At 42.0% G+C, this 20,899-nt stretch overlaps 1 protein-coding gene across 2 annotated transcripts in view; it reads right to left on the bottom strand.

Moving 5' to 3' along the window:
* Window positions 1-12,470: 12,470 nt before the first annotated feature.
* Window positions 12,471-20,899, bottom strand: part of RTN1 (reticulon 1) — a 118,002-nt gene continuing 109,573 nt past the window's right edge. For both annotated transcript variants that reach the window (XM_057416175.1, XM_057416176.1), the window contains 6 exons: window positions 17,665-17,872; window positions 16,446-16,584; window positions 15,509-15,578; window positions 15,088-15,134; window positions 14,939-14,997; window positions 12,471-13,276 (listed from right to left, as the gene is read on the bottom strand). In XM_057416175.1, coding sequence (XP_057272158.1) covers window positions 13,234-13,276; window positions 14,939-14,997; window positions 15,088-15,134; window positions 15,509-15,578; window positions 16,446-16,584; window positions 17,665-17,872 — 566 coding nt within the window. In that variant the 3' untranslated portion in view covers window positions 12,471-13,233. The remainder of the gene's footprint in view (window positions 13,277-14,938; window positions 14,998-15,087; window positions 15,135-15,508; window positions 15,579-16,445; window positions 16,585-17,664; window positions 17,873-20,899) is intronic.

The raw sequence follows: 20,899 nt of genomic DNA on the forward strand, positions 1-20,899 counted from the left end.
ATCTTAGAATCAACAGAACTATGAGCTATTTTTTTCATAAACAACAAAATTTAAGGCATCTTGGGCATAAAAGAAAATCAGTATTAATATCTAATATAAGTTCTGCTTGTGAAGACTTTTTTTCAGTCCTTGAGATCTTCTCTCTTCCAGACCCCCTTTTGATTTCTTTTTATCCATTTAATTTTCTCTCCTCTTTTGTACTTGCTCTCTCAAAACCTCTATTTCCTAGATGAAATATCTCCTTCAGAAAAAAGTTGAGATAAAGCATTCAGACATTTTCAGTTGCCTTCTATGCCTCTTATTAAACCAAAACTGAATGCCAGACTTGAACTAACATTAGTGAAGTACTGAAATACAGGTTTCCCAAATACAGAGTTTTTATTTTAAAAAAATTAAAAATGCCTCTGAAAAGTCTTGGCATTTTTCCCTACATGCTGCTACAAAATCCAGCCAGCCTTTTGTCTCATCAAGGTGATATGCAAACAATTGTCAGCTATCCATTTTTCATCCCTCCTGCCATCTCTCATTCAGTGCCTCTCAGCACAAACTTCTGGCTGCGGAACAGCATCAGTTTATTCTCCCAGCACAGTAGAGCACTACTTGCATACCGCATTCTCAAAACCTATAGTCACTGCTTTGTCCACCTGAACCCTTCCTCAACCCCCCTGGCTCTTTTAGGATGAACAGCAACCTTACAGTGGCCAGGAGGGCAGAGTACCAAGACCACAGACACTTACTGGTGAAGTGTTTCCACATCATCTTAGATCTTATACTACAGCTTATGTCACCCCAAACCATTTGTCTCATTTGTGTACACCTTTTTGTGACCTCTAGGGTGTAAGTTCTTTGAGGGACATTATATTCATACAGCCTTTCAAACCAAGCTGTTGAGATAATGCCCTGCAACCAATCTCAAAGGTAACAGGAAAGCTCAGGCCCTAGTTCCATACAGTCCTTAGTCTGACAGCTGAGGCCTCCAGAAGTGAATATTTTGTGATATATGTCTATAACCATAAACTATGGCCAATCCTCGCTATCTATAATAGACCAGTTTTGTTAGACAAGAATATCCATTAAACAGATTTGACAGTGATGGAAAGTTTCGAATGTTATGAAATTGGAAAATGTGAAATGCTAACCAGAGGCAGCGTCCACCAGCAGCATGGAATCCATCCCCAGAGGCTGCTCAGCTGTAATACGTGTCTGTCCCTAGCTCTCAAAGAGGAGTATTTCAGAGACATATAAAATCTGTTTGAAATGCATCTCTTGGTACTTAGTTTACTTGGTGCTTTTTTGTCTGGCTAACTTCATTACTCATAGTGCAATTTCTTTGCTTACATTTGAAGCAATCCTTCTCTTGCATGATGATTAATCTTTCCTTCTAAAGCAAATTTATTCTGGTTTTAGTCGTTACTTGATCTTCTTCACAACAAGTTCTGATTGCTGAATTGTTCCAGTTTTGCACTTCTGTAATCCATCCAACTACCCTGAAAGAAGGCTATATTTCTTACAAGAGAAACTGTGATAAATGTGATTCTATAGGTCACATTTATCTTCTGAGAAAGCCCAACAGCTCCATAAACAGGTTCTTGTCTGATACGACACAGGAAAAAAAATAACATTCAAGACAATTCAAGGGCTTGTAACCTCTCAGGACCTGAGGGGGATGAATTTGTGCTTTGAGCATAGTTTAGATTTCTTTCTGCCATGCCACATGCTCACCTCAGAGGCTGAGGGGACCTCAAGCATCTGTCTCGCACCACCTGTCACAACTCCTGAAGCACCATGCAAAGTGCATTTGCTTTCTTCATGTGACACCAGACTTGTAGTTGAAGCAGGACTTTTCTCAACGTTGTGCTGCAGTGTCAGCACTGGTGATAGTGAGAAGGTTTGTCTTACAGGTAGAGACTGCCCACAAAAACTTTTTTAAGCAGGGTTTCTAGAAATAAGATGTAGTAGAAAGGCTTGAAGAGGAAAAACCCTAGACATCTTCACGTATGTGCTTGCCAGAAAGTCTTGGGAGTCCCACAGAGGAACCAGATGGTCCCATATGTGATAGCAAAACCAAAGAGACAAGGGGGAAATGCATTAATAACCATGGCAGCCAGCTCATTTAGAAACACATGGCCCACACATGGCCCTTCCCCATCAAACATTTGCAGTGACTCTTCCCTTCAGATTTTGTGTCTTCTACACTAACTCCAGCAAACCAGGTGAACAGGATAAGACAGCCCCCAGACACTGCAGCCATGAGGATAACATTAGCCATGTTTTCTTAAGCAGATATTTAAAATGACAAAAAATGGTAAGGTAAAATAATAACCATCCTCCCTATTAATCCCTGGCCCCACACATTCCCACAGTAGAAAATATATGTACAATACAAGATTTGGGTCTTTCCCTGCTTCTGCCAACCCGGCACTGTCCCAAGGAGACCAGCCCTCCCTCCCAGTGCTGGGGCAGAAGGCACCTCAGCAGCCCCCAGGCCCTGTGCACACCTACCCAAGCTCTGCGGGCGGTGAGGGTGGCCGGTGCCACCGCAGAGAACGAGAGCGCTGTGGTGATGGAGCAGGTCGCAGCATGGCTACCAGGCGGAACCTCAGCAAGGCGGCTGGACCTTGCTGTTGCCAGGCAACAAGGGCCCTAGGGCCCAGTTGTGCTCCATCCTCTCTTCCCAGGGCAGAGGGACAGACCTCCTGCTTATCAGGCTGGGACTGTCCCCGATAGACCTCAGGTGGTTACAAGGGGTGTAATAACCCACACCCAGGCCAGCCTCCCAGTGGTGCTGATGAGGAAGTCACAATGTCCGCAGGCACCTGAGAGAGGCCCTGGGCAGGAGAAAACCTGACCACCTTCCACACATCACATCCATGGGTACAACAGCCAGGATGCTATTCCTTTAATTGCTGTAAGGTCTCTCATTATCACACATAATGCAGTTGTTTCAAGGAAAGACAAATTGTTAAAAAGAGAAAGAAGAAGAAGAAGTCAGTTTTGGCTAGTGGTTGGTTGATCAAGAATTTTCTTCCTTGTTGCAACCTCTGTGCTTCTGGTTCAAGGCTATCCTCCATCATGGTTAATGCATCACTTCAAGATTATATCAAAATATTACAATAAACCTAGAAGAGTCTTGGCCAACATAGGAAATAGTCATCTCACAAAACAGAGCGCATACAGTACTTTTAGGTCCTAGCAGTTGAACTTGATAATTTCTGGCCTTGGAGACCAACCTTTCAAAACATGTAAGATTTTAAAATATTAGTAATAAAGCTTAGATTCTTTATTTGCTTTTCCAGGCCTGCAGACTGCTGTTGAGTTGCATTTTGAAGCTTTTCTCTAGATCTTTTTAAATGCAGTCAGCTATTTTACAGTTATCACTGTAAAAACAGGGGCTTTAAGAACAAATATCCTTTCATCAAAATTGAAGATAAAATAGTGATTGTATGAGGGGATATCAGGTAGCACGGTCGATTATTTCTGTGTGAACTACTCTAATACAGACAAATAATCAGCAGGATAATATCACCTCTTCTTAATTATCTAAAAAAAATGACTAATAAAAAGTGCTGCAACTTTGCTCTGGAGAGAACAGGCTTGTCAGGAGATGTTCCCTTTCTTGCCTACGTATTTATGGCTGCTGCCACCTTGTCAAGCTATTACCAGAGACCTTCCTCGTTCACAATCGGTGTCAATTTATGGCTCAGCAAGGGACAATCAGCAAAGGTGGTATCATCCTTCACCTCCAGCACTTTGAGAAATTGCTTTGGAAATTGAACTATGCCAAGAACAGCCATGTGTTAAATGATCTACTGTTAATCCTGTATGTTGGGTACATACACAGGTCCTGATCAAAAGCAAGATGTGTGTCTTCTCCTCCTCCTGGTGTTTGTAGGAGATGAGGGCAATCGGTGTCCACTGCCTTGTAGACTGTGGTAACGCTCTTCTACAGTTTGAACACACACAGTATCTCTAGTTATCCCTCAGATAGATCCATGTCTTCATTTCACTATTGACAGAATACAACTATCTGGGTGAACATACTAATCCCTGGACTAGTAGAAGATCTGCTCATCAACCTGGGCTAGTAGAAGACATATCTTATCTAGCTTAAAATAGTCATCTGTTCATTGCATGACAGCCAGTTTAGTAATTACAAGATAACTCTTTGCTAGGAAGAAGGGAAGGGCTCTGTTTTTTTGAAAATCTTTCCAAGTCTTAAACAGGAGTCAGGCCTCACTGAACTCAGTAGTTGCAGAGTGCAGGCAGTTTCGTATGCAACTGAAATTCAGGCACCTCTGTGCCAAGTAAACAAACTGATTTCTATAACATCAAAGTACTGGGGGCGAGTTCTCAATTCTCTTGGTGAGTTTAGCCCCTCAACTGGAAATTACACTTGAGAAAAATATATAGATTTTTTCCTTTTCAAATAATTAAGCATTTCTAGATAGAAAATTTACCCATTCTTCCTGGGGGTTTTGGTTTTGTGTTTTTGCTGTTTTGGTGGGGATTTTTGTTTTGTTGGTTTTGTTGTTGTTGTTGAGGATTTTTATATTATGGTCCCATTGTTGTAAATTTTTTTTTGCAGAAGATATTTCAAGACAGGACTTCACTAGAACTTAAAGCACTTCTGCAGAGCTGCAAAGGACTTCAAGCTCTTTAACACTTAACAGAAAATTTCTAGTGGCTCTTACACAAAAGATCCTATCTCCTCTCCTAGGACAGGCCTTTTCAATTGCCTGTCCTGACTTACGCAAGTCCAATAAGATGTTGCTTGCAGATGTTGCTTTCAAACTCCTGTCAAAGATGAGGGTGGTAAATATGGTACAGACATCTAAAGTGCACACAGGATCAAAGAATAGGTCATAAACTCAGATGGGGTTACAAGCGCTGCAGGACATTTAAGCTAATAAATGGTTTGATTTCTAGCTCTAAACTTATAAGAATTTATTGCTGCCCTGTACCTGAAGTAAATTTAGCAACTGCATTGATCAGCAGTTCCGGAAAGTCAAATCCTTGCACAGCCTTATGGTGAGAGTAGATGGGCAGTGCAGCATCAGCTTACAAAAGCTACTAGGAAATTAGATTTGATTAAGCAGGGGAAATTTTGGCTAGGAGGAGCGGCTCCCTCCTTCTCCTTTACTACAACTCACAGTCCGAACATTGATAAAGCAAATGCATATTCAGCATGAAGAAATTTATAAGTCTCGTAAATCATTTTCTTCCTGACAAGTTCATTAGAGTAAAAAACTATGAAGGGGATTCCAGTAGACTTCCCTCCTCTGTTTACTTATGCCGGGAAAAAAAACTTCTGTTTTGCTTGCACTCACTTCTATTAACCTATCCATCACAACCTGAATCTAATCTGCTTATCCTTTTCCCTGCATACAAAATTACGTCGCAGCAAACAGGATTCATAGGCCAGTCATTCTTTTAGCATCTTGCTAACTCCCAGGAAGCAAGAGGAGGCATGAAGCCCTATGTGTATTTGCAAGAATTGATAAACCTTTGAAATTTGAATGCAAGCCTAACGATGGCCTCAGTGATGCCTGGATGTCTCTGCTGAGCCTGGAATACATTTCTTGGGATCACAAAGATTACCAGTTAATAATAAATGACAAGGGCAATTTTTTCTTCCCAAAGAGAACAGGACAAATTTTGAGCTCATAGGATCTGGAGAGAGCTGCTCTGACTTCAGTAGATCTACTTGGCCACATCAGATGGGCATCTGTAATATTCTCTTCCTGATAGATAAACATGGAGACTCTCTACTGGTTAATGTGCTAGTGCAATAAACACTGTGGGAAAAAAATGTGCATAACTCCCTTCAACCATCTCTTGTAAATTCACTTTCAGCACAAAAGAAAAAAAAGGAGCCACATGGGGAACTGCCATCTGCTACAAGGCAGTTGGCACTGTATGTAATCTATTTCCTGCACCTTGAACAACTGAGATTCACAATGCTTGTTTCTAGCTCCTATTTAGGAGCTAGTGTTAATTTCTCTGACCAATAATAAATTTTAATTTCCAAACCAAAACCATGAATGTATTTTTTTTCCCTGTGTCATCATTAAGTTGCTTAATTAAGGACCAGCTTAAACAGCCTTTAACCTTCCTGGTGCTTACTCCTAGTGTACATGTAAAAAGCAGCTATATCCCCCCTTCCCAGTCTTTATTTTGCTAAAGTAACAGAACCAAACTCTTCTCCACTCCATTCCTGTAATGGCACCTACATTCCCTTGGACACCCCTAATAGCACTGTCATACTGTGTTTGACCAGGGTTTTCTCATCAATATTTGTTTATAAACATCAACTTTCTAGCCAACAAGAGAATTTGCTGTTACCAATCCAGGACACAACTCTGCATTTGTGATGCAAAATATCACCTGATTTTTATTCTTCATAAGCTTTAAGATTATCCAATTTCTTTCATAGGGCATCCCAGGGTCTCCTCAGAAGACTTCACCACTACACCACCAAAGAACTTTAGCAAAGTCCATTAGCATCCTCTGCATATTTTATTTATTTTTATTTTATGTATGGAAAGTTGAAAACCAGATGATAATTGGGGAACTTGAGTACTGACCTCTCCTTTTAATGCTACCAATTACCACCTGCTTCTGAAGGTGTCCTCAAATTCTTCTGTTATACTTTAGAATTTTATCTGCTCCACTCATAATTTCTCTCATTGCACCATATAGGAGACTCGAGGTACACAACTCTCTAGCAGCTTCTGATGGTTTTGTAAAACTTATGATACCATAGTTCATCCTGCATAACAGAGACCACAGCATTTCACTCTAGAAGGCAGACTTACTCAAGTCTCTTGTGACTGGAGAGCTGTGGGAGTACCTTTGGCTGAATGGCAGTAGGAACAACATTTTCTTTTAATTTGCAGTATTGGTATAGTATGTGAGTCATAGACTTGTGATTGCTGTTGGGAAAGTGGGCGAGTTAAAACACTTGAGATGAAGAGAGATTCTTGGTCATATCCTGATGTTAGAATTAAAATTTAAGCTTATTTCTGAACATCTGGTGCTCAAAAGTGACACCAGCAGTATCAGAATTTTATGCCCCTTTAGTTTTTATAGCTGGCATGAAAACTTGGAGTACACTTTTTGATAGTTTTGCTCTCCATAGTTTGTCAGATCTCTGTATTTCAGCTGAAAAAGTTTTAAATTGTCTAGCTTTTGAGAGGGGAGATTGGTGAGGAAGGATTCAAAATTTCTAACTAGAAGGAACATAAGAGGAGCTTCCTCAAATGAGCTCTTCTAAGAAAGTTAAGCTCCACCTCTCCCTAATTAAGTGCTGCAAATTTGCTGAGAACTGACAAGTTAAACTGACTTTCTGCTGGTAATAGCTCAGTTTAGCTTGCGCCAAAGGTGATAGTTTTTCACTCAATGGCGGGCTAATAGTCGTGTGGATAGTGGTTTCTCCAAGCAAGTGTCTGTGGAACAAGGAGAAATTAGATTAAGGCCTCATGCCTAACTTGGTAAATAAAGAATATTTAGGGTAAAGACACCTGCTGTTCCAGTCACTCCACCTGGATGTTATATATATTTTTTTTTTCCCGCATCTACAAAACATTATCGATATTTTTGGACTGGTCTGGGATACCTCACATCACTTTAGCTAAATTAGCAGCCTGTAAAAAAGAAGTGAAAATGTAACTAATATCCTCTTTAAAGCTCCCTCATAAAGGGAAATATATGCAGAGGGAACTTACTGTGAATGATGATTAGGTACACTGGACTGAATTATTTTTCAGCTCAAACAAAAAGGGCCGTGGGAAGCATAAATTGCAACCTTGAGGCTGAATCACTTTGATATTCAGTGAACATGAGAAATTTAGCTTGCATGCTCGTTAAGGGGCAGACAGGAGGGAAAAGCAATGAAACATGTCAGCACAGGGCTACCTTGTCTTTTGGGTTCCTTAGATAGACTCCTTCTGCATCTGTATCCCACCTTCTTCTTTTGGTCCTGGTCCCTTCAGCATCTCCTGGCGTTTTGGCTGAGGCAGAGCAGGAGTGAAAGGGAAGGTGAGAACACTAGCAACATGCCTGCCCACCCGTGTAACTTTACACATGCTGCACGCACACGTTGATGGCCCTCTGATTAGACACTTGGCAGACTTACATGTTTAGCACTCTTTCTGTGGAAACCACAGAGGTGGTGAAGATAGCAGGGCTTGCAGCATGTTCAGGGGCTCAGGTGCCCTTCCTGGCTCTGCAGAGCTCATCCTTCCTCAGTAACAGCTACCCATACAAAGAAGAAAGTAGAGTTGTAGAAGTGGCAAGTTGTAGACATCTGACTTGCTAGCCTGAAGTTCGATTAGTCGTTGACCAGAGGAGAACCCCAACAGATGGTTCACTTCCAAGCAAACACCAAAGACAAGGAAATGGGCAGTTCAGGTAAGAGAGAGAAGCAGGTCAAGCCCATGTACCTGCTTACAGTCAACTCCCATTTCCATATGCATCTGTGGAGAAGGACAGTCCACTCTCAGTAACGTAACTTTCCCTTACTAAGGCAGAGAGTAAGCTTTTGCCACTCTCTCCTGTAAAGGTGCTGAGCAGCAAGAAAGCCTGGAAGAAATTAATAGAGACCATTCCTCCTTCCATTTTCAGGTGCTGCAGCTATTGACTCTTTCATCAGTGGACATATCTCACCCTTACCTAAACACCATATATCCTGCATTGGTTGCAAGTGCCAGCCAGTCTTACCAGGCTTCTTCGTGCCAGCAGCCTCACTTTGCTGACTCCTGGCATCCCAGGAAGCTCATCTGCAAGTTCACTGATGGATCATCTTTTAATTCTGTGTCTGAGAAAAGAATATATTAAGAGAAGCCAGGAAGAAATACAACACATTTGGTGTTTTCGAAGATGCACTGGGCAAACACATGGGCTTGCCACACATTTCCCTGGGCCCATATGGAGAAGGAAAGGCTGATAAGCTTACAGTTGACTGACTTGTAACCCACCAGGACAGGGACAGGAGCCAGCTGCCATCTGAAAGTGTGCAGGGAGATAGCAAAAGCTATGGGGAAGCAGACAGACTCTCTTTAACTGGATTAGCTGCTTGCAGAATTTTGTATCATTCTTATCTCCTCCCAATTTCAGGACTTCCCTGACACTGATGCGTTTTATGATCCTGCTCTCACTAGCTTAATATTGAAGAGCAGAGGAAGCACAAAACAGATTAGTAATAGCTCTGAGGCAAATACATCAGGTAGAGGAAGAGGGGAATACTGCTGAAGCACCATGAAACATGGAAAAAAACCCAAATATTCTGAAAAGCTTAAACCAAACTTTACAGTATTCACCTTTCACATCAATCTACCAATGAGCATTCATTTCGGGTAGAGAGACACCAGAGTTACATAAAGCACTGGCAGGTCTCTCCAGTAACTATCAAACATCTCCTTAAAAGGCAGCCACTTAGGAGCAAGTTCATAAGGTTTCTGAAAGGTACAAGTGAAACCATGGAGAAGAAATTTTAAAGCCCTAGAGTATAAAAAAGACACATTTGCAGGTGCTCTAACAATTTTTTCTTCTCCCAAGAGCATGCCACTCCTTACTTCATGTCCCCAAGCCCGAGTTAAACTGGTTTCAGTTCAAATCAGCACAGTCATTTGGGCTGGATTTCAAACTTAGCAGGTAGACCTGTTATCTTCCTGGAAAGGCAAAACCATGTTAAGCAGATCAAAACACAGCTGTCTTCTTTACATTAGTCAGCCCATTCCCAGCCTGGAAAGGCCTGGTCCAGATCTGTCCTTACATCTAAACAAGACTCCCAGCTGAGACACCCACCTCAGAAATTTCTCCGATTCCTCTCCAGAAAGGGAGTATCAGCATCTCAAACTACCCAGAGACAGAGGATGAGAGACACTGCTCAAAGTCTTGAGCACCCACCTAATTCCAGCCACCTGAACAACTTAGCTAGTGGTAGTCTTCAAAACACCCATACGCTTGCATACTTTCTTTAAGCCACCTTTGAACCAGGACAAGGTGACTTCTGAAGCACAAGTGATGTGGTATAATGTCCAGGTTCCTCTAGCAAGGAACATTTTGAAGAGAAAAGAATGGTTTAATGCCCCCCACCCCCATACAGTGTAAGCTGCTTCCCAGGTTTCACCTGCATAAACGCCTCACAAATTTGCCACTTCTACTATTCAAGCTTGTCTCCAGCTGCTCTTCATTTTGAATGGAAATGAAGATCAGAAACAAAAGGGCTTTACAGCCTGTGTACCTCAGACCACAGCTTAGCCCATGAATGTACAGTATTGTGGTAAGTAGCTTCAGTCATCTATAGAATCACACCAAAATATTTTGAAATATCAGTGTAGTTTTTTCCCTTGAAGCTTATTAGAAAACAACAAAATACGGAGCTGTCATCACTTCTCATAGCATTGCTCTATGAACAAGACTTAGCAAGGAACACCAGGGGTATCACAAGCTTTCACTCCCTGTATGCACAGGCTCTCTGTTGCAAGTTGTAGAGCAGGACATTAGTATATTGAGTTAGTAGAGGTTTGCAAACAAGGCTTATGGGAGTCTTCATGTTCAAAGGTCATGGAAGGCACTGCTGTGTTCCCAGTAAGGTGATAGTGGCCATGGGTAGCACAAGCAATCCAATCTCTGGCTAAACTCCTCTGCTTCTGATATATCCTAGCATGGTCTTCCAGACTGGCTCCACCCACCACATCAACCCACCCCAGATGCTCAGGGGTGGAAAGTTAGGGTGACTGCAAGAAGTTTGGGGGCTGGGTTGGAAAAGTAAGATGTGAGAAAAGATAGAAATAAAAGGTATGGGTTCAAGAGGTGCATGTGCAGAGTATGGTCGGGGTGGTGAGGGCCAGGAGTGGAGGGCTGTGGGTTTTGAGAGAATGTGATGTTGGAGGAAACAAGAATGGGGCTTTTGGTCTCTGTTGGTTTAGGCTCTTTGGAATATTTGGACTGTGCCGGGAGGTTTTATTTTGTTTGATTTCCAAATATACAACAGATACACCTTTAAATCGTGCTTAGGGTTCGGCATTGCACAAGGCTGAACTAGCAAAGGCTGGTCTTGGGTATAACTGCATCGGTGGTGCTAGGGAAGAACACATATACGGGACCAGTTGGATGGGACATTAAATGTGCTCATTTTCAAAATTAACGTGTTGGATCCATGTATTTATCTTGTAAGTAGTAAGAATTCTGAAGGTCAATCTTTATCCTCAAGGACACTCATACAGGCTGTACTGTCTTCCTCAGGGATACAGGGTATATTCTGGCCATTTGAATGCACTGGTACAAAAGTCTTGGGGGCAGTTAAAGCTTGGGGTAGATCTTGAATTGCAACTCCTGGTTGAAACTACACATGCTACAACAAACATATTCCGCTAGATCAAAGGCAATATATATCACTGAAATGATCAGTTTTTCATTGAGAAAAAAAGTTCATATCTAGCTGCAGGTGTCATTTAAAAGATAGCCTATTATTTTTAAATAAGAATAAAAAAAGAATATTTAAATATAAGCCTTAAATGAAAATAAGGGTATTTGAAGATCATCACAAGAATTAAGTAGCCCAGAGCCATACCAGTGCTTCTACCAATCCCTTACATTTGTTTGGTTTGTACATTTATATACAAACAGAACTGCAGCCTGACGTAGGACAGATCTCACCATGTCCATGTGTAACTGAGAGGAAGATGCATTAAATGAATGAACCTAAGGAAAGACTTCAATTCAAAAAGTTGGTCTAAGTATTTAAAGATCTGGTTCTTTGTAGAAAAATTAATTTCTATATAAAAACTTCTGTGGGAGAAAAAAGGAAAATGGCTGAAAATGTTTTGATGTTTATACTTGTATAAAAATTCATAAAAGAAATAAACAGGTATGTTCAACAAATGGGCACATTATTCAGCACTTAAGCAGCTGTTTGTTTTGAAGCTCTTTAGATAATGTTTGACAGCTGTTTCTTTTGTCTAATACTTCTGAAACACCAAATGCCAACTTTTAAAAACCTTCACCTTTGAACAACAGCAAAAGTTTATTTCAGTTCCCAGCCTCCAGATTCCGTATTGGTCCCACAATTTAAAGCAGATTTAAAAAAACAGCTTTGGATAAGAGAGGAACACGATGATATGAAAAATGAAAAGTCCTTTGTGTTGTGCTGACCCCTCGCAGAGTCTGTTGTTTATGATTTGCACAACACACAAATGGAGGAAGAGACAATTATTTGTGCTCCTGCTATTTGCTAACACCACCACCAAAAAAACCCCAACTATGCACTAAGATCCTTCTTTTATTGCCATACTCATCAAGATGTGAAACTGAGGGTGAGAAACGTACAGATGATCTTGTTGGACTGCACCATTTTGTAAGAGCAAAGTGTGTGCGGATCTCAAGGGGGAAGAGAGAAAATGCTTCTTTTTCATGGCATGTGTCTTGTTTGCAAATGTCAAGATAATCCCAGTGGCAACAAGAGGGAGAACTTTTTACATTTAGTAACATTTATTTCTGCATTCGGTATCAAGTACATAAGTGCAAATATTCAGAGTCCATAATTAAGTCCATTAGGAACTACAGAGTATGTAATACAAATTGTAATAAATTTAACATGCTGGAACTTTCCAGTTACCATACATGTAAATCAGCCTGTCAATCCTTTACGACAAAAGTACTGGGTTTTGTTTTCATTTTTTTTTGAGTTATACAAAACTGATTACCATAAGTACTGATTACTGTTTATTTTATTTGTGCTGGAAAACACTAAAACATCAGTCTACAATTCTATATAGTTAATAAAGATGAATCCAACCAGCAACCCAGTGACGTAGAAGCAATTTTAACTATTGCATCAGTGCGCTAAGCAGGAAAGCCCCTAGCCACATGTAACATTAAAAGTTATAGAAGCAATGCCAATAGAAGAAGGAAAAACACTAAAAAAATAAAATAAAAAGGTCAATATTATTTAGGCTTTCACCATCATGCACTTTATAAGCAACACAAAAAACCACATCTAGTACACTTTTCTCTTTACTATACTTTAGTGCTTGACACAAGTGATTGCAAATATTCTAAGTGCAGAAGCAGCAGGGGAAAAGCACTGCTTCTGAGTTTTATGTTTCTAAGATCATGGTGTGGAGAAAAAAAAAGAACAATAAATTTGCAGTAAAGTGTAAGAACAGAGCTGTTTCATTCCAGATTCCCCTATTATTCACTACCGTAGTCGATGAATTCTTGTTGTCTGCTTTACTCTGCCTTTCTCTTAGCACCTGGGATTTTAGCTTGAATCCTAGAAAAAAATGGAAAAAAAAAAAAAAAAAAGAAGAGGATTATACGGTGAGGTAGCTATTCCATTCCAGTGGATCCCCATTTGGAGTCTTATCCAGATGTAATCTCTAGCTTGCACTCACTGTGTTATCACAACAGGTGGACTAGTGTCTAATAAGAAAAAGAAGTGATGCCCCATCTGTGTGCTCTGACAGGCTGCTACTTGTAAATGGCCCAGTTTTGGGTGGTTCATGTAATCATGGGATATGCCCAGTGATATTCTCCTCCCTTCATTATTCTACCATGGTCTATTTTATATTGGAAGTCAGGAATGAAGCAAAGAATTTTCAGTACATATTTCTAGTCCTGCCCAAGGCTAAGGGTTTTGCTGAATAACAGAAATATTAGCTGGAAAGTATCCCTGGAAGTCTTTGAATCAACTTCCTATGTGAGGCAGGACTATCACCAATGCTAAATTAGATTGGCCACGGCTTTGTCTTGTTGCATTTTGCAAACCTCCAAGGAAGGAGGCTCTGGCACCTCCCTACGTAGCCTGCTGTGGTCCTGTCCTAAAATCTAGTGAAAAAGTTTCTCCTAATGTTCAACATCAACCTCCTAAGTTGAATTTATGTTGTTGCTCCTTGTTATAACATCTGCCAAAACTCAGAAGAGTTTTGCTTTATCATTTTGTAACTCCCTATCAAGTACTTATAGGCTACTATGAAATCACTCCTTAGTTCCCTCCTTGCCAGGCTAAAGAAGCTCAGTTTCCTCAGCATCTCTTCATAGGTCACTTGCTCTCTGTACCTCACAATTTTTTAAGTGTTTAAGGCCAGGTTGGAAGATGCTTTGAGCAATCTGGTCCAGTGGAAGGTGTGCCTGTCCATGGCAGCAGGGTTGGAACTAGACGAGCTTTAAGGTCCCTTCCAGCCCAAACCATTCTATGATTCTATGATTCTATTTTTAACCTTCCACCTGTTAGTTAGCCAACTTCTGCATATCTATGGATATAAACTGCTGAGATGTACAGGATCCATCTTCCAGACCAGCCACCCTGCTTCAGTAATTCTCAAGTTTTGAGAACTGTGTTTAGATTCCCACTCACCCTTAGAGATTACAGAAAAGCTTTTGATACAGGAAACACATTAGGAACTAGAGCAGACTGCTTCAAAAATTCCAGCCAGGCCTTTTGCCTATTCCATGCTGGTTTGAAACACTCAAGATCATGGTGCTCCCAGGTATTTTCTTTCAGTGACAGGGCAGCGTTCTAATTCCCACTTTGTTTGTTAATGGTGTTATTAACTCTGAAGGACAGAAACACTGAATGCAAAACCCCAGGCTTGGAGTGGTCAGTGGGGAAGGGAGTTAACATATTCTTTCCTGTTTTTCTTGGCCAAGTAGAAGAATAGACATGTGTCTGGTTGGGCTGCTCTGTCCACCCCCCCCCCCCAGATGGTAGGAGATGTGAGAAGGATGTAGGGTCACAGCTCTGCCTTCGTCTGTGCTCAGCTGAGAAGGCCTGTTTCTTCAGGGGTCTGCCCTCCCACAATCTCTTACATTTTGGGAGCTGGGGAGGATATCATTCATCAGGCATGTTGTCCCCAGGACCACCCAGCTTTTAGCCACCCCCAGTGTATCGCAACTTCACAGCAAGACTTCTGGTCAAGTCTGCTGCTGAACTCACTTTGCCACAACAGTGTTTATGTGGGTCCGCACAAGTCCCAAGTACTGATCAATCTGTGCCTGCAAAGAGCAAAGGGAGACCAAGTCAATCAGGCATCCAGAAGGCAGAACCACCCATTCACGTGAACTATGCCAAACTGACAGACTTACCTGGTACTTGTCATATACAACAGGGAGAGTAAACATAGACACCACAGCTGAGGAGAAAAAGAGCACACTGTTATATTCCTGTCAATCAGGTTCCTCCAGAGAACAGACCTACTTCAGTGACAAACACACATCATGCCACTTGGTCAGTTGATCCACTAGGGATCTTTGTGTTAGAAGCAAACTTTGCTCAAACCTTCCAAAAATGGAATTTCCCATTGCTCTAGTAGCTGCAAAACCATAAACCACAAACTAGTTCTAGCAGGAGGGACAATGTAATGGGAATAATGTATATTTATCAGGAAGGGAAAAAGAAATTGATGGTTTAACTGTGAGGAAGGCACACTGAGGATAGGCTATTTTGTCTAAGTAGAAATCACGAGGGGGTTAAAGTTAAAGATTTTAAAAGAAATGTTGCTTTTACCCATTATCAGAAGAGTCAGGCCATTGAAGAGGGCTCCCACATAAGTCAGCAGCCACATTAGTACTGCAAACTAAATTGAAGATGGATCATTACATCACCTCCAGTGTCAGCATCTGAAGAAATTAGTTCCCTTAACTAGCTAACATAACAGTACATTAGCTTTTTTCAATGTGTAATGGGAGTAATTAAGTAAGACACATTAGGAACTAGGTACTTAGTGTATAAACCCCATTAGTGTATAAACCCCATTCTCCTTTCTGGTGTTCACTGCTTCTCACCCTCTTAACTGAGCTTTCATGTATGTTTAGGGCTTAATTGAATACATTTAGGACTCTGAATTGAGCAAGACATAGGCAGATTTTTGCATCCATTTCTGATGATGGCAGGGATCATCCCATACAGGTTAGTCACAGCCCAACAGTGATGAACCCAGTGACTGAAAACTCTTGAGGCTGGGAGATGGGTGCATTTTTCTAAAAATCTTTAGAGCCTAACCTATGTCTCCTCTCTTAATGATCTTCCCTTTGTCTGAAGAACACCTATTTGGATGTAAGGCTGAAAATAAATAATTATATCAGAAGGAAGGGAAAGAAGACCCATAGCAGGAAACACCACCATTAGAGGAAATCCAGATAAACAGAGCTATTAACGCACTATTTTGTGGCAAAGTAATACAAAGCATAACACAGAGATGCTTCTAGAACTGCAGTGTTCCTTTTATAACTCCTGTATTACATATCAATAAGTTCAAATGCAGATTGCCAAACCTCTAAACTGCTGGAAGCAAGCAACTTGGAAATCAAAAAGGAGAGCAACTTTTATATTTGGAGCTACACAAACCTAGATTTTATGACAACATTGTCAACATGGGAAGCAGAACTTTGAAATGTAGATTGATCCTCTAGAGAAGGGTTAAAAATGTTTAAAGCAATCCTACTTTTAAAGAATCCACGAGGTCCTGAACGAGAAACAGTCTCCTCAGCTCTTTGACTGTGCTGTTGACATATAGCTGGAGACAGTCTGTGTATTTCTGAATCTGGTCCTGTGAAAGATTCATTTCCATCTCCAAGTAGGCTCTGCCAGAAACACAGGTCCAGTTACAAACCCAGGCAGGTTCACCTGTTATACACACTTGTGACTGCCTACCCCATCACTCCCTCCTCCCCAGACCACATTTTCATGCTGGAGCAACATTTCCCCTTTCCTGTAGGCACAGAGCCACCAACACACATTGTCTTCACCTTGCATGACCCATCTCACTGGGCAATTGCAGGCTGCACTGTGGCTGTTTGCCTCCAGCCTTGCCCTCTCCCTATACAGAGCCTGGTCTTAAGGGGATCTCTCTTCAATCCACCCAAAGGGAGATGCAAATCCTTGCTGGATGGAGGTTCCCCACAAAGTTCTGTGCAACACTGCTGTGGCAGCCTTTGGAGGAACAAAAGCTGCTGTCTGGCCATGTATTACCTTTAGCAGCAGCACACCTTCTATCTCCTCCATCCTCTCCCTGCCCTGCACCTCCCTCTGAGCTATGCCCATGTCATGAGTTGCACCTCAGAACTGACCCAAGTGAAATAGAAGGACCAGCACCCCAACAAGACTTTTTTCAAAACCAGTTCCATGACCTCATTTACCAACTTGTTGGCAGAGGAGAGGAGAAAGCATTGGTGCTTTCCTGGAGCAAACCACCCAGACCCTACAGAGTGCGGGGAGGGCATGGACACTGGCACCAGCACCACCACCGAGGCTAATGGACTGCCACATCACAGCCAAGCAGTGCTAGAGAAAAGATAAAAATAGTTTCCCTCTATGCCCAATATACTCCTGCTTGAAGAGATACTGTATTATCATTATCTGTAATTAAACTATTTTTCTGTGTTTGCTGAAAATTTTATGGATCTTTTGAATTCCAAAAAAAAGAATTCCCATGTTTCAGAGGACAATGGATTTTGTATTGTTTGTTTTTCCCCCAGGATCTGAGCCAATACAGCCTTACAGCTGTTAAGACACTGGACAACAGAAACAAATATTTTCTCTGTTTTCATCAAGAAAAGAATTTTATCCATTATACAAGCAGCAGGTAAAGAAACTTGAATTGCCAGTGGGAATCAATCCTTTGCAAGGTGAGTGGCCCCTGGCCATGACTTCAAAGCACTCACTTGAATGGGTGGCCCTCGTCCGTCTTCTGCACAGCCTGTAGGACCGATTTGTAGATTCTGAAGCTAATGGTGGCCGAGAGGCCAGCAAGGGCCAGATAGGCCACGACGCTGACAACGCTGAACTGGGTCAGGGAGAAGAGCAGCAGCAGCAGGCTGCCAAAGACAATCCCTGTCTGCTTGATGTCACGCCAGTACAACAGGTCGATAGCTGGAGAGAGAAGACCAACATGTTAAAGGCAGGAGCTAGAAGAGCAGGATAGCCACCATGGCCACTGTGGTGCTTGGAGTCCTTGCAGAAGGGTAAAGGAAGGAGTGATGTTCCTACCAACATCAGCATCAATAGGAACTCCTCAACAGAAGCAGTGATGTGAGTTCTGCGATGTGCTGAGGAAATTACAAGCAATAACCTACTTCAAATCCTTGTATTTCATGTGTTTTGGTTAGATAAGATGGATGAATACCTCCAACCACGGCACAGTGGGTCTCTTACAGCAGCAAGGTAAATGCACGCATGGGGTTGTGTTGTTGCTAGGATTGTATGGAAATTTTCAGCCTAGCTTGCATTTCCTTACTCTGTGTCGTGGTTTAAGCCCAGGCTGTAAGTCAGCCACACAGCCCTCTCGCTCACTCCCAACCTTTCTTCCCTGCCCCCCCTCCCTCTGCTCCCAGAGGGATGGGGAGGAGAATCGAAAGAATGCAACTCCCATTGGTTGAGATAAGAAGAGCCCAGTAACTAAGGTATAACACAAATCACTGCTGCTGCCACCAATAATAATAATGATGGCTTGGCTTCGCAAATGAAGATTTGGGAAGGGCTTTACCCACACTTACTACAAGTGTGATGAGGACTAAAAGGCCATTGTGGGATAGGCAAATCCGGTTGGAAAAAAGGCTGCTTGGTCATTCAGGATGTTGCCGAACAAGACTGTCATCTCCTGGGTCAATCTCGAATGACCAATGTACTGAACAGCCTGCATGCAGGGTTGGGTCTGTGGCTTCCAGTGCACCTTATCACCTGCCGTTTCATCCCTCACCTATCGCTACAGGGTTTTGCAAGTGTGGGTAAACCCTTCGGGCCTGGATTTTTTAGGTGAGGCACAGCCTGCGCAGAACTGGCCCCACCCTTTACACCTGAGGTTTATGTGCCAGGGCCTAGCAAGCTAGGATGGTGACAGCGAAGTCCTCAGGTCGTAGGTTTGGCTAGAGTGTCCTTCTCTTAGATGGAAGCCCTTACAGGGCTAGACGAGCTCCATCATCGTGCTTGTGGTGGGCGTGGGTGAAGCCCTTCCCAGGTCTTTGTTTGCGAAGCCAAGCCACCATCAATCAATCCTGTTCACTAGCCTTTGGGCAACCATTCTAGGAGAAGGAAAACTCTAAATTCACCAGTAATAACAATGATAAGGGAAATAACAAGGGAAGAGAATACAACCGCTCACCACCCGCCAACTAATGCCCAGCCCGACCGAGCAGTGATCTAGTCTTTCCGGGTAACTGGCCCCAGTTTATATAGTGGGCATGACGTGCTGTGGTATGGAATACTTCTTTGATCAGTTCGGGTCAGGTGTCCTGTCTCTGCTTTTTCCTGTCTTCTTGTGCCCCTCCTCCCTGGCAGAGCATGAGACTCACGAAGTCCTTGGTCAGAGTAAACATTACTGAGCAACAACTAAAAACATCGGTGTTATCAGTGTGGCTCCCAGGCTGAAAGTCAAAACCACAGCACTGCACGAGCTACTAAGAGTGAGAAAAATGACTGCTACTGCTGAACCCAGGACACTCTGGAAACTCTGAATTGGTTTTATTATGTCACCAGTCCAAATGCTTGATCAAAGCATTTTTAGTTTTTGGTTGTGATAAATGAGTGCAAAAGTTTGGGGTTAGTCACAATAAAGCACTTTCCCAATCAAAGTTTTGACAATATGGTTTGGTTATTTCATAAGTTTTGGGAAAGGAAAAGACTCCTGGTTTTACCACTGCTTAATAGTCACACAGTAGGAAGGCCCTTTTTTCAGATGGGGCCTTAAAATACAAAATAAATCCCTTTTGCTACTCAAATCCAACCACCTCAGAAATATATATTAAAAAAAAAGCTTTCTGCTTGTGAGATAATTTCCCTTGCTTAGGTCGATGGGAGGTGGTAGTTAGAAGAAAGCAAACGCAGAAAACCACGTTCAACCAATATATTTTTATGTTTAAAAGCAGTTAATAATGACAGTGTTTTTCACCCAGTCTGTATAGTTATTCCAGGCCCTTTAGTAAACCATCTTACCATCAAGAATAGCCACTATAAAAGCAAAATTTTATGAAATGATTGTTGAAAATACAGTTCACAAAGGGGAATTTAATTTCTGTACATCCACACCCTGTTTCTGAGAGGACTCTTCATTCAGCCAAAGGACATGCTCATGACAATCGAAACAAAACAGCTTTAATTTCACACACTGCACAAGTCCTCATGAACAGCTTGAACACACCACCAGCCAAACAGATTTCATGGATGCCACTTGTCAAATCATTCTGAACAAAGAATAAATTCAAGCAAATTGCAATCTGTCACACCCCTCCCCCCCCAAATACAAAAAGAAACAAAATTAATCCAGCCTAGTAGCTCTTATCATCTAATCTCCAAAACCTGTGAGTCACCATGGCATGTTGCCTTGAGTCAATGAGCTATATTACTCATTACTATCACACATATTAGCATTGCTTTTCAAAGTAATGGGCTTGAATGCAGAAATTGTTATTACCAAGCTCTTTTCTCTTCATGAAACATCCCACTATATTCTCCATCAATATACACCACACCTCTTCCATATTTTTAAGCGTCAGCCTTCAGCACTGGACCTGTGATCATAGCACACAAGAAAGATCTGCATGGAAGGCAAGGGATGGGGGACCTTAGTGGCATATGCTGGGGTCCTGGGTGCTGACTTTACAAATCGGGGACCAGGCCAGAGTCTTTCCACATATATGCCCAGGTTTTCTTCCTACAGAAACCCAGGGGCATGGACTAGGGAATGCTCCGAAAATGTAGTTGCAGAGTCAGAGCATACACCTATGTCAGGGAATTTGGCAGGCATCATAAATTGCTTACAGCGTCAGGGTGCTGGAGTATGCAACTTGCAAACCATCCTTACAAAATGGCATGCAGTACACAAGTATGAAGGTTTTACCATTTTTCATACTCTTTTTCAGTCAAAGCGCTGCAAAACTCTGCAGCACAGCATAGCAACTGGGG

The sequence above is a fragment of the Pezoporus wallicus genome, unplaced genomic scaffold (genome assembly GCF_028554395.1).
Source record: "Pezoporus wallicus isolate ANWC-B61680 ecotype Strahan unplaced genomic scaffold, APGP_CSIRO_Pwel_v1 scaffold_2146, whole genome shotgun sequence".
Taxonomy (NCBI): Eukaryota; Metazoa; Chordata; class Aves; order Psittaciformes; family Psittacidae; genus Pezoporus; species Pezoporus wallicus.